This window comes from Thalassophryne amazonica, chromosome 13 (genome assembly GCF_902500255.1).
Source record: "Thalassophryne amazonica chromosome 13, fThaAma1.1, whole genome shotgun sequence".
Taxonomy (NCBI): domain Eukaryota; kingdom Metazoa; phylum Chordata; class Actinopteri; order Batrachoidiformes; family Batrachoididae; genus Thalassophryne; species Thalassophryne amazonica.
The window spans coordinates 3,759,459-3,773,086 of NC_047115.1; the positions used below are offsets into that span (position 1 = coordinate 3,759,459).

Sequence of the window (13,628 nt, forward strand, 5' to 3'; positions counted from 1 at the left end):
TGGGGCCAAGTATAATAACTTCAGTTTTATCTGAATTTAAAAGCAGGAAATTAGAAGTCATCCATGTCTTTATGTCTGTAAGACATTCCTGCAGTTTAACTAATTGGTGTGTGTCCTCTGGCTTCAAGGATAGATAAAGCTGGGTATCATCTGTGTAACAATGAAAATTTAAGCAATGCTTTCTAATAATACTGCCTAAGGGAAGCATGTATAAAGTGAATAAAATTGGTCCTAGCACAGAACCTTGTGGAACTCCATAATTAACCTTAGTCTGTGAAGAGGACTCCCCATTTACATGAACAAATTGTAATCTATTAGATAAATATGATTCAAACCACCGCAGCGCAGTGCCTTTAATACCTATGGCATGCTCTAATCTCTGTAATAAAATTTTATGGTCAGCAGTATCAAAAGCAGCACCTAGGTCTAACAGGACAAGCACAGACACGAGTCCACTGTCTGAGGCCATAAGAAGATCATTTGTAACCTTCACTAATGCTGTTTCTGTACTATGATGAATTCTGAAACCTGACTGAAACTCTTCAAATAGACCATTCCTCTGCAGATGATCAGTTAGCTGTTTTACAACTACCCTTTCAAGAATTTTTGAGAAAAAAGGAAGGTTAGAGATTAGCCTATAATTAGCTAAGATAGCTGGGTCAAGTGATGGCTTTTTAAGTAATGGTTTAATTACTACCACCTTAAAAGCCTGTGGTACATAGCCAACTAATAAAGATAGATTGATCATATTTAAGATCGAAGCATTAATTAATGGTAGGGCTTCCTTGAGCAGCCTGATAGGAATGGGGTCTAATAGACATGTTGATGGTTTGGAGGAAGTAACTAATGAAAATAACTCAGACAGAACAATCGGAGAGAAAGAGTCTAACCAAATACCAGCATTACTGAAAGCAGCGAAAGATAACGATATGTCTTTGGGATGGTTATGAGTAATTTTTTCTCTAATAGTTAAAATTTTATTAGCAAAGAAAGTCATGAAGTCATTACTAGTTAAAGTTAAAGGAATACTCGGCTCAATGGAGCTCTGACTCTTTGTCAACCTGGCTACAGTGCTGAAAAGACACCTGGGGTTGTTCTTATTTTCTTCAATTAGTGATGAATAGTAAGATGTCCTAGCTTTACGTAGGGCTTTTTTATAGAGCAACAGACTCTTTTTCCAGGCTAAATGAACATCTTCTATATTAGTGAGACGCCATTTCCTCTCCAACTTACGGGTTATCTGCTTTAAGCTGCGAGTTTGTGAGTTATACCACAGAGTCAGGCACTTCTGATTTAAGGCTCTCTTTTTCAGACGAGCTATAGCATCCAAAGTTGTGCTCAATGAGGATGTAAAACTATTGACGAGATAATCTGTCTCACTCAGAGTTTAGGTAGCTACTCTGCACTGTGTTGGTATATGGCATTGGAGAACATAACAAAGAAGGAATCATTGTTGGGAAAGTGTAATGACACTGACCCACAACAGGGGCGTAAATGAACGGACAATAGATGAGTCAAAAATACAACACTTTACTGTTGTGAAATGTGCACAACGAAATGCAGACAAATGCAGAATTTGGTTCACAATCAAAATATACAAAGTGATGTGTGGGTAGGCTCGAGGATAGGAGACGTCCGTCCCGAGTAGAACCGGATCCCACACGATTTCCACTGCCACCGAACCCGAAGGATACTGGAGCTGCCAAGTCCTGAGTCCCCAGGTGGTCACCGTCTCCGACTGTCGGATCTGGTATTATTGAAGTTCGGAGTGAGGAGTGAAGTGCGTCACTCCTCCACCATCCGCGAACCCAGCCTCCAGCTGAAAGTAGCGATCCAGACTCCTGCAAATAGTTCAACACACACGAAAACACGTAACGTGCGACAACACAACAACGGCTGAGAATTTACCGTGAAGGTAGATGATATCTCGGCGACGAAGTGGAGATGTCGTCCGGCTTTTGTGTGTGTGGGATGATGACCAGGTGATTGGTGACAGCTGTCATAGTTGATGAGTGACAGCTGTCACCCCGGTTGTTCCTGTAAGGCGGCAGCGCCCTCTCGTGCCTGAAGCCCGCACTCCAGGCAGGGCGCCCTCTGGTGGTGGTGGGCCAGCAGTACCTCCTCTTCAGCGGCCCACACAACAATCATATCCTTAAACCTAGTTACAGTGCTTTCCGAAAGACTTCTACTGTAATGAAACTTATTCCCCACTGCTGGGTAGTCCATTAAAGTAAATGTAAATTTTATTAAGAAATGATCAGACAGAAGGGGGTTTTCAGGGAATACTGTTAAGTCTTCAATTTCCATACCATAAGTCAAAACAAGATCTAAAGTATGATTAAAGTGGTGGGTGGGCTCATTAACATTTTGAGCGAAGCCATTTGAGTCTAATAATAGATTAAATGCAGTGTTGAGGCTGTCATTCTCAGCATCTATGTGGATGTTAAAATCGCCCACTATAATTATCTTATCTGAGCTAAGCACTAAGTCAGACAAAAGGTCTGAAAATTCACAGAGAAACTCACAGTAACGACCAGGTGGACGATAGATAGCAACAAATAAAACTGGTTTTTGGGACTTCCAATTTGGATGGACAAGACTAAGAGTCAAGCTTTCAAAAGAATTAAAGTTCTGTCTGGGTTTTTGATTAATTAATAAGCTGGAGTGGAAGATTGCTGCTAATCCTCCCCCTTGACCCCTGCTACGAGCATTCTGACAGTTAGTGTGACTTGGGGGTGTTAACTCATTTAAACTAACATATTCATCCTGCTGTAACCAGGTTTCTGTAAGGCAGAATAAATCAATATGTTGATCAATTATTATATCATTTTTTCTTTTGAATTTTTATGCTTAAATAGATTTTTACTGGTTGTTGGTGGTCTGGGAGCAGGCACCGTCTCTACGGGGATGGGGTAATGAGGGGATGGGGTAATGAGGGGATGGCAGAGGGAGAGAAGCTGCAGAGAGGTGTGTAAGACTACAACTCTGCTTCCTGGTCCCAACCCTGGATAGTCACGGTTTGGAGGATTTAAGAAAATTGGCCAGATTTCTAGAAATGAGAGCTGCTCCATCCAAAGTGGGATGGATGCCGTCTCTCCTAACAAGACCAGGTTTTCCCCAGAAGCTTTGCCAATTATCTATGAAGCCCACCTCATTTTTTGGACACCACTCAGACAGCCAGCAATTCAAGGAGAACATGCAGCTAAACGTGTCACTCCCGGTCCGATTGGGGAGGGGCCCAGAGAAAACTACAGAGTCCGACATTGTTTTTGCAAAGTTACACACCGATTCAATGTTAATTTTAGTGACCTCCGATTGGCGTAACCGGGTGTCATTACTGCCAACGTGAATTACAGTCTTACCAAATTTACGCTTAGCCTTAGCCAGCAGTTTCAAATTTCCTTCAGTGTCGCCTGCTCTGGCCCCCGGAAGACAATTGACTATGGTTGCTGGTGTCGCTAACTTCACATTTCTCAAAACAGAGTCGCCAATAACAAGAGTTTGTTCCTCAGCGGGTGTGTCGCCGAGTGGGGAAAAACGGTTAGAGATGTGAACGGGTTGGCGGTGTACACGGGGCTTCTGTTTAGGGCTACGCTTCCTCCTCACAGTCACCCAGCCGGCTTGCTTTCCCGGCTGCTCGGGATCTGCTAGGGGACAGCTAACCTTGGTCTGCACCGACTACAGGGGCCTGGCTAGCTGTAGGATTTTCCACGGTGCGGAGCCGAGTCTCCAATTCGCCCAGCCTGGCCTCCAAAGCTACGAATAAGCTACACTTATTACAAGTACCATTATTGCTAAAGGAGGCCGAGGAATAACTAAACATTTCACACCCAGAGCAGAAAAGTGCGGGAGAGACAGAAGATGCCGCCATGCTAAACCAGCTAAGAGCTAGTAGTTGCGCTAAGCTAGTGGTTTCCTAAAAACACACAAAGTGAATAATGTGTAAATAATTTAGAGGTGATTCAGCAGAGGGAGTGCTTTAGTTAAGGCACGTGAAGATTACACTGTGAAACAAATCGTTATCTAGTTAACTAGATCAATCTAACTGCGCAGATTAAACAGCTAACAGATACAGCAAAACACCGCTGTGCTCCGGAACAGGAAGTGATACAATACCGCAGTGAGAGCCAACCACCAGTAGAGGCCGGTAGAGCGTATTCCGAACAGAAATGGCGTAGTTCAAAATTAGAAGTATTTCACCTTGTGTGGTGTGATGCTATCTTGGACTGTAAGCGTGCATTATTGTCTACAAAGTGGACCTATTACTCTGATTTGATCAACAAAAACATGCATAACTCAAAGTTTTTGTTCCACACGGTCGCAACACTTATTCATGGACAACCACCTGTAGTTCGCTCTCCTTTTACAGCACAAGATTTCTGGATTACTTTGAGAAGAAAATAGAAGACATTAGGTTAAACATATCCCAGCATGCCTTAACCCAGCCACTACACCCTGCTATTGAGGTAGGCACCACTACTGAGGTATTACCTAGATTTACAGAATTTGGTTGAGCAAATAGGAATAATAAATTGAATAGTTTTGACTGTGTTGAATGTTTGGTCTCCAAAGTAAAGGTCAAACAATGTCGACGTCCATTGTATTCTATGACAGGTGACATATGTTACCCTGTAACATAACTAAGCATGATACATGGTCTAAACTATTCCTTTTTTAAAACCCAGACAAATAATGTTGTGTAGTTTTCAATTTCATTGGGGCATTTTTAATTTTGACCTCTATATAATTCTTGTATATGTAATGCTTGTATCACCATTTGCAGGACCTTGATCTAAATATTCTCTTAGCTGCTGCACTATATGGTTCTGTTGCTGTTAGATCTCACTGCTGCGTTTGATACCGTGGATCATCATATTCTACTTGACAGGCTGGAAAATCATTTTGGGATTACGGGGAGTGCCCTTGCATGGTTGATGTCATACCTGACCAGTCGTTCTCACTGTGTTTTGTACAGTAACACTACCTCTAACCTTAGTCACATGAAATTTGGTGTTCCATAGAGGTCTGTCTTAGGCCCCCTGCTTTTCTTTTCTTTTTTTTTTAACCCCTCTTTTCCTACTTTTGCTATTTTTAATACTTTTTAATAAGGCTTCATTGTTTTTATCTGCAGTAGGAGGTACCCTGTGCAAGTGTGCACATGGGAAACCCACTTTTGTTACTCTTGTGATTAATTTTCTGCTCTTTTCGGCACTGTTTGAGACAGTGTGGGGAAATCCCTTTGTCTGCGGCTCTGGACGACCTATTGTTTACAGCTGGGACCAGCTGCTTGGACTAAGAGACTCTATGTACAGTGGGCCGGGTCCCCACTATGCTGAGCACCTGGACATACCTGCAGACATACGGAGGAGACGGAGAGGCTGCAGGGGTGGATGGACGAAGCGTAGAAGGACTTGTATTCCGTCTGTGGTCATGGGGAATGTAAAGTCTCTCAGCAACAAAACTGAGGAGCTAGCAGCGCTAACCCGTTTCCATGGGCTGTATAAAGACTGCAGTCTCATGTGCTTCACGAGACGTGGTTCAATGAACATGTACCGGACTGTGTTATTAACATGTATGGCTTTACACTTATACGCGCAGGAAGAAAACAGGAGGTGGGCTCACCGTTTATGTGAGTGAGAGATGGTGCAGCGCAGCTCATGTTCATGTGAAGGATCAGATCTGCTCCTCGGACGTGGAGCTACTCGCGGTGAGCATGAGGCCGTACTATCTCCCACGGGAGTTTGGAAGTGTGATTACGATCTGCACGCATATTCCTCCCTCTGCAGACGCCACCACTGCCTGTGAGCGGATTCACAGTACAGTCATGCGGCTGCAGACACAACAACCCCGCGCCCTCCTCCTCATCACTGGGGACTTTAACCACGCCTCCCTCTCTGCCACCCTCTCCATGTTCACCCAGTATGTCATGTGTAAAACCAGGGACAATAGAATACTGGACCTTTTTTACGCTAATGTGGAGGACACTTACACCTCCGCCCCCTCCCCCCGCTCAGACGCTCGGATCACAATCTCGTCTATCTGCTCCCCTGATACACACCCAGGGTGAGAAGAGAGCCAGTGCAGAAAAGGTCAGTGAAACTCTGGACTGAAGAGGCCACTGAGAGGCCGAGAGATTGCTTCAGAACCACAGACTGGAGCATGTTTCAAAACTCTCACGGTGAAGACATCAGCGGCCTGACCCAGTGTGTTACTGACTCCATGAACTTCTGTGTGGAGAGCACTGTGCCCACCCGGAGGGTACGGTGCTTTCCTAACAACCACCCCTGGGTGACCCCCGAGCTGAAGGTCCTGATGAACCAGTAGAAGAGGGCTTTCAACTCTGGAGACAGAGAGGAGCAGTGTAGAGTCCAGTAAGAACTCCAGTGGAAGATCTGGGCAGCCAAGATGGAGTACAGAAGGAAGATGGGGGAGCAGCTGGCCCAGAACAACGTCGGAGACGTGTGGAGAGGTCTCAAGACTACCTCCGGATTTGGGCAGGGTACCAGTAGGACATCAGATGGAGATTCTCGGTTTGCAGAGGAGCTAAACAGCTACTTTAACTGTTTTGGCTCCTCCTCACCTGCCCCCCTGCCTGCTCCCAGCTCTCCACACGTCTCCATCAGCCAGCCCTCCAGCCCCTCCAACCCCCCACCTTCTTCTCCCTGGTCACCTCCACTGCACCCCGGCCTTTGTCCCTCCTCCCCCCGGACTGTATTCAGCACCAGCCCACCTCAGCTCACACCACAGCTCCCCCCCACTGTAACTCCGACCGAGGTGAGAGGTCAGCTCCTGCAGCTGAAGCAGAGGAAAGCAGCAGGACCAGATGGGATCTCCTTGAGGCTGCTGAGGACCTGTGCAGATGAGCTCTGTGGTACTCAGCCACATCTTCAACATGAGCCTCACCCTGGGGGTGGTCCCCACCCTGTGGAAGACATCCTGTGTGGTCCCGGTTCCCAAAACACTGCATGTCAAGTAACCAGCCCACTACAGACCAGTTGCCCTGACCTCCCGACTCATGAAGACCATGGAACGGCTCTTCCTGTCTCACCTCCGCATCGTGGTGAGCGACACTCTGGATCCACTGAAGTTCACCTACAGGCCCAACATCGGGGTAGGTGACACTGTCACCTACCTGCTGCAGCGAGTGCTCACCCACCTGGAGACCAGCTGGAGCGTTGTGAGAGTCATGTTCTTTGATTTCTCAGCGCTTTCAACACAATCAGACCGGCGCTGCTGCGGGGGAAGCTGGAGGACGCAGGTGTGGATGAACACCTCGCCGCCTGGACCATCGACTACCTCACTGTCCTCTCGCCTTTCCTCTTCACCCTTTACACCTTGGACTTCACCTACAACACGGACAGCTGCCATCTCCAGAAGTTCTCTGATGACTCCGCCATTGTGGGTCGTGTGTCTGAGGGGAACGAGCTGGAGTACCGGTCAGTCATCATGGATTTTGTGGACTGGTGTGAGCGCAACCACTTGTTTCAACACCAGTAAGACGAAGGAGATGGTAGTCGACTTCAGGAGGAAACCACCACCTCACCCATCAGTGAACATCCAGGGGGAGGACATAGAGACTGTGGACAGTTTCAAATACCTGGGTGTTCACCTCAACAACAAACTGGACTGGACTCACAACACCGATGCCCTGTACAAAAAAAGACCAGAGTCCCCTCCACCTCCTGAGGAGACTGAGATCCTTTGGAGTGAGCAGGCCTCTGCTTAAGACCTTCTATGACTCTGTTGTAGCTTCTGCTCTCCTCTATGCTGTCATCTGTTGGGCCCCGGGCAGCACAGAGCGGGAGAGAGAGAGACTGAACAAGCTGGTCAGGAAGTCCAGCTCTGGCCTGGGCTGTCCTCTGGAGGAGGTGGCTGAGAGGAGGGTGTTAACCAAGTTCAAATCCATCATAGACAACTCCTCTCACCCTCTGCACCGGACTGTAGTGGAGCTGAGCAGCTCGTTCAGTGACAGACTGAGGCAACCTCAGTGCAAGAAGGAACGATACCGCAGGTCATTCCTCCCTGCTGCTGTCAGACTGTACAATAACACTGTGAAATAACCACATGCAATAATATGTCCACAGATCACGTGCAATATTAATATGTCCACAAATCATGTGCAGTAACAACTCGTTTACAAATCCCAGCACTAATGTCACCTTATCACATCTAAACTCCATTTCACATATTGGAAATAAGATGCTCCTATCTTTTTTCAATTCCAGTCATGTTTATATATATATATGCATATGTACTTATGTATGTAAAAAAAGTAAGACCCTTCGGCTGCTCCCTTGTTTGCACTCGGGGTCGCCACAGCAAATCCAAGGTGGATCTGTTTGTTGAATTGGCACAGGTTTTGAGCCAGATGCCCTTCCTGACGCAACTCCACATTACATGGAGAAATGTGGCAGGGGTGGGATTTGAACCCTGACCCTTCTGCACTGAAACCAAATGCATTAACCACTTGGCCACCACCCCTGCATGTACTTATGTATGTATGCATATATATATATATATATATATATATATATATATATATATATATATATATATATACTCAACAAAAATATAAACGCAACACTTTTGGTTTTGCTCCCATTTTGTATGAGATGAACTCAAAGATCTAAAACTTTTTCCACATACACAATATCACCATTTCCCTCAAATATTGTTCACAAACCAGTCTAAATCTGTGATAGTGAGCACTTCTCCTTTGCTGAGATAATCCATCCCACCTCACAGGTGTGCCATATCAAGATGCTGATTAGACACCATGATTAGTGCACAGGTGTGCCTTAGACTGCCCACAATAAAAGGCCACTCTGAAAGGTGCAGTTTTGTTTTATTGGGGGGGGGATACCAGTCAGTATCTGGTGTGACCACCATTTGCCTCATGCAGTGCAACACATCTCCTTTGCATAGAGTTGATCAGGTTGTCAATTGTAGCCTGTGGAATGTTGGTCCACTCCTCTTCAATGGCTGTGCGAAGTTGCTGGATATTGGCAGGAACTGGTACACGCTGTCGTATACGCCGGTCCAGAGCATCCCAAACATGCTCAATGGGTGACATGTCCGGTGAGTATGCCGGCCATGCAAGAACTGGGACATTTTCAGCTTCCAAGAATTGTATACAGATCCTTGCAACATGGGGCCGTGCATTATCCTGCTGCAACATGAGGTGATGTTCTTAGATGTATGGCGCAACAATGGGCCTCAGGATCTCGTCACGGTATCTCTGTGCATTCAAAATGCCATCAATAAAATGCATCTGTGTTCTTCGTCCATAACAGACGCCTGCCCATACCATAACCCCACCGCCACCATGGGCCACTCGATCCACAACATTGACATCAGAAAACCGCTCACCCACACGACGCCACACACGCTGTCTGCCATCTGCCCTGAACAGTGTGAACCGGGATTCATCCGTGAAGAGAACACCTCTCCAACGTGCCAAACGCCAGCGAATGTGAGCATTTGCTCACTCAAGTCGGTTACGACGACGAACTGGAGTCAGGTCGAGACCCCGATGAGGACGACGAGCATGCAGATGAGCTTCCCTGAGACGGTTTCTGACAGTTTGTGCAGAAATTCTTTGGTTATGCAAACCGATTGTTTCAGCAGCTGTCCGAGTGGCTGGTCTCAGACGATCTTGGAGGTGAACATGCTGGATGTGGAGGTCCTGGGCTGGTGTGGTTACACGTGGTCTGCGGTTGTGAGGCTGGATGGATGTACTGCCAAATTCTCTGAAACGCCTTTGGAGACGGCTTATGGTAGAGAAATGAACATTCAATACACGAGCAACAGCTCTGGTTGACATTCCTGCTGTCAGCATGCCAACTGCACGCTCCCTCAAATCTTGCGACATCTGTGGCATTGTGCTGTGTGATAAAACTGCACCTTTCAGAGTGGCCTTTTATTGTGGGCAGTCTAAGGCACACCTGTGCACTAATCATGGTGTCTAATCAGCATCTTGATATGGCACACCTGTGAGGTGGGATGGATTATCTCAGCAAAGGAGAAGTGCTCACTATCACAGATTTAGACTGGTTTGTGAACAATATTTGAGGGAAATGGTGATATTGTGTATGTGGAAAAAGTTTTAGATCTTTGAGTTCATCTCATACAAAATGGGAGCAAAACCAAAAGTGTTACATTTATATTTTTGAGTGTGTGTGTGTGTGTGTGTGTGTGTATATATATATATATATATATATATATATATATATATATATATATATATATATTCTATTTCTACCTCATTCTCTTATCTTATTGTATTATTACAATTATTATTATTGCTTATCCTTGCACACGCTGTTTAATGAACATTTTCCTACACTCGCACCCATCTTGTGTGTCTTTTTTTAAGAGCTGAAGTAACATGTGAATTTCTCCACTGTGAGATCAATAAAGCTTTATCTTCTCTTCTCTTATCTTATCTTTCTCACTTTATATAGCACCCCTTGGGCACATATTGCGGTGTTTTGGGATTACCTTTCACTGCTATGCTGATGATACTCAGTTATACATGCCGATAACTGCTGGTAATCTCGTTCACATAAAATCCTTAGAAGATTGCCTTGCAGCAGTCACAAGTTGGATGTCTAGAAACTAACTACTTTTAAACTCTGATAAGACTGAAATGATGGTTCTTGATCCAGTGAGACATCGACATCAATTTGACCAGCTGACGCTTAGCCTACGCTCATGTATCCTACATCACACTGACAAAGTGACCTTGGGGTAATTTTTGATCCTACGTTGTCCTTTGACCTACACATTAGAAATGTTTCTAGGACTGCTTTCTTCCACCTGTGAAATATAGCGAAGATTCGTCCCATCCTGTCTATGGCTGATGCTGAGACCCTTATTCGTGCTTTGTCTCTTCTCGATTGGACTACTGCAATGTTCTATTTTCTGGTTTACCGCAGTCCAATATTAGGGCTCTCCAATTGGTTCAAAATGCTGCAGCCAGACTTTTGACAGGAAGCAGAAAGTTCGACCACATTACACCCATTTTGGCGTCTCTTCACTGGCTTCCTGTCCCAGTGAGATCAGATTTTAAGGTTCTGCTACTAACCTATAAAATTGTTCGTGGACTGGCACCTCCCTACCTAGCTGACCTAATTAAACCTTACGTACCGGCCCGGCTTTGCGTTCTCAGGGTGCAGGACTACTTTGTGTCCCTAGGGTGAATAAGAAGGCTGAGGGTCACAGAGCTTTCTCTTATCGTGCCCCTGTTCTGTGGAATGATCTCCCTGCATCAATAAAACAGTCAGATTCTGTGGAGACTTTCAAGTTCAGACTTAAAACGCACTTATTTTCCCTTTTGTATGTGTAGCATACTGGTATAGTATGTTACTATGCTTTTTACTCTTTTAATTCATTTTATTAGTAAACAGAGCGGGCCGTGGCCTCAACTTTATCTAAATTCTGGGTCTTTTAGTGAAGCTTAGGTCTTGTGGCCGCTGATCACCTTAGTATTTCTTCTGGGTTTTTTTGTTGTTGTTTAATGCTGACAAATTTCTTGTCTTTCTGATGCCTGATTCTGTTTTTTCTCTCTGTTTGAGGTGCAGCTCCATCCAGAGATGTGTGTGGTGTCTGTTTCTGAAACCCTCCTGTCCTGTGCACCAACAACATTTCCTGTATATTCATTTTGTAAATTGTGTCTGTATCATGGCCCCAGCAGAGGGTCACCCCTTTGAGTCTGGTCTGCTTGAGGTTTCTTCCTCTGAGGGAGTTTTTTCCACTGTCACCTGTGTTCTTGCTCTGGAGGTTAGTAAGGTTAGATCTTACTGTGTGAAGCGCCTTGAGGCAACTTTGTTGTGATTTGGCGCTATATAAATGAAAATAAATTGAAAATGTGACTGATATTGAAATCACACTGAAATGGAAGAAATCTTATTTCAGAACCTTCTTGGCTGTTGTTCCACTCACTGGTCAAACCGGCTCCTTGTTTCTCTCAAAATGAAGACTTTTTTTCTGTATTAATTTTTTCTGCACCCGTTCTCATCGATGGACCGATCATCTGTCGAGCTTGTTGTCATTGTGGCTGTGTGGTTTCATGCACCAGAATGTCATGTGACACTGTGACACGTGGTGTCCCTGTCGAAGAGAATCTGATCATGAGTGACTCCGGCATCATGTCTCTGATCCAGCTGGTCCAGGACCACCAGGACCACCTCACCTACATGTTTGCTGATTAACTTGTTCAGGTGTGTGTTCATGTGTAGGTCAGGTGGTTCTGAGTTCTAATTCTGTGCTGATGCTGCTGCAGCGTTTTTCAGGATTCTGTCCAACTGAAGTCTAAACTGTTCCCAGGACGGATCCTAAACGTTTCCACTGAAACCAGCTTGACACTTGCACGACTTTGATCTCCGCACTGGTGGACTCGTCGCAAACACTGACCCACAGTCAGTGTTTGTGACTAGGTTGCGCAATGTTCACGACCAGTTCGTGCAAGTGGCACGAAATTTATGCACGCCAGAAGTTTTGAACACTTCAAAATTTGCAGCTGTGTACAGTTTACGACAAGTTTCCTCACTGGTCCACAATCTTGCGTGTGCAGGAATCAAAGTCATACAAGTGTCAAGGTGCCTTTAGCTGGTGTTTCCTGGTGTGTAAACATGTCACAACCTCTCGAGGTCTCGTTTGTATTGGTTTGCTTTCTTATTGTTTGTTATGCCTCAGAAATCCAGTAAATTCCAAAATGTACTTGTTGAATGAAGCATTTTCCATGGTCATGGTGAACCTGGCTTTTCGGACTCATTGATGAGGCCTCAGAGTCCAGTGATCATTATGAACTGTTTGTGTGCAGAACGTGGGGAAGAGGATGTCCTGCAGCCAGTTCATCTCCAACCTGGAAGGGCTCAACGATGGAAAGGATTTCCCCAAAGATCTCCTGAAGGTCTGTCTAATACACGTTCTTCTTCACATCTGTCACTGTGTCCGACCTTTGTAGCACTTAGACCTGCTGTTTGATCTTCACAGTGTTCCCACACTTATCCACACTGGTAACTCCAACACAACTCCTTCAGGGCAGCACCTCAGCCAGCACAGTGAAAAGAATTAAGCCCTGGTGCCACAGAATAATGAACCATGGAGCGTGTTTATTTATTTATTTATTTTTTTGTATGAGTTGAGTTATTGAAGAAACGTGGGAGAATAGAGGCTCTTAGAGGCAGATTATTTGACTAACGAGGCTCATCTCTGAGCGTGGCGCTGATTTCCTGAAGTTCAAAATTGACCGAAAATAGCGTGAGGCGATTTGTGTATGAGGTACACAAACAGGAAGGCAAACAGGCTTTTCGATTGGATGACAGCCGGGTTTAATGGATGAAGGAGAGGGACTCAAATCGCGACAAAATAACAGTCTTCATAACAAACATCAAGAAACACCGAAGAATTTTAGCACAGGCGAAGTGAACGCTCACAGAAAGTGGTGTGTGTGTGTGTGTGTGTGTGTGTGTGTGGTGAGCAGCGTCCATGTGATGTTGCCATGGTAATTTGATGGGCAGTAATTTGCTCCTGGTGCTTGTTGAGTTGCTGTGATTGTACGATACACAAATAAACGCATCCATGGAAACAGAACAGGAAGGAGCTGTTGTTTTTCACCGTAATGT

At 45.3% G+C, this 13,628-nt stretch overlaps 1 protein-coding gene across 3 annotated transcripts in view; it reads left to right on the forward strand.

Moving 5' to 3' along the window:
• LOC117522820 (PH and SEC7 domain-containing protein 1-like) overlaps positions 1 to 13,628 on the forward strand; it is a 114,703-nt gene that overhangs the window by 67,116 nt on the left and 33,959 nt on the right. For all 3 annotated transcript variants that reach the window (XM_034184225.1, XM_034184224.1, XM_034184226.1), the window contains one exon: positions 12,824 to 12,913. In XM_034184225.1, coding sequence (XP_034040116.1) covers positions 12,824 to 12,913 — 90 coding nt within the window. The remainder of the gene's footprint in view (positions 1 to 12,823; positions 12,914 to 13,628) is intronic.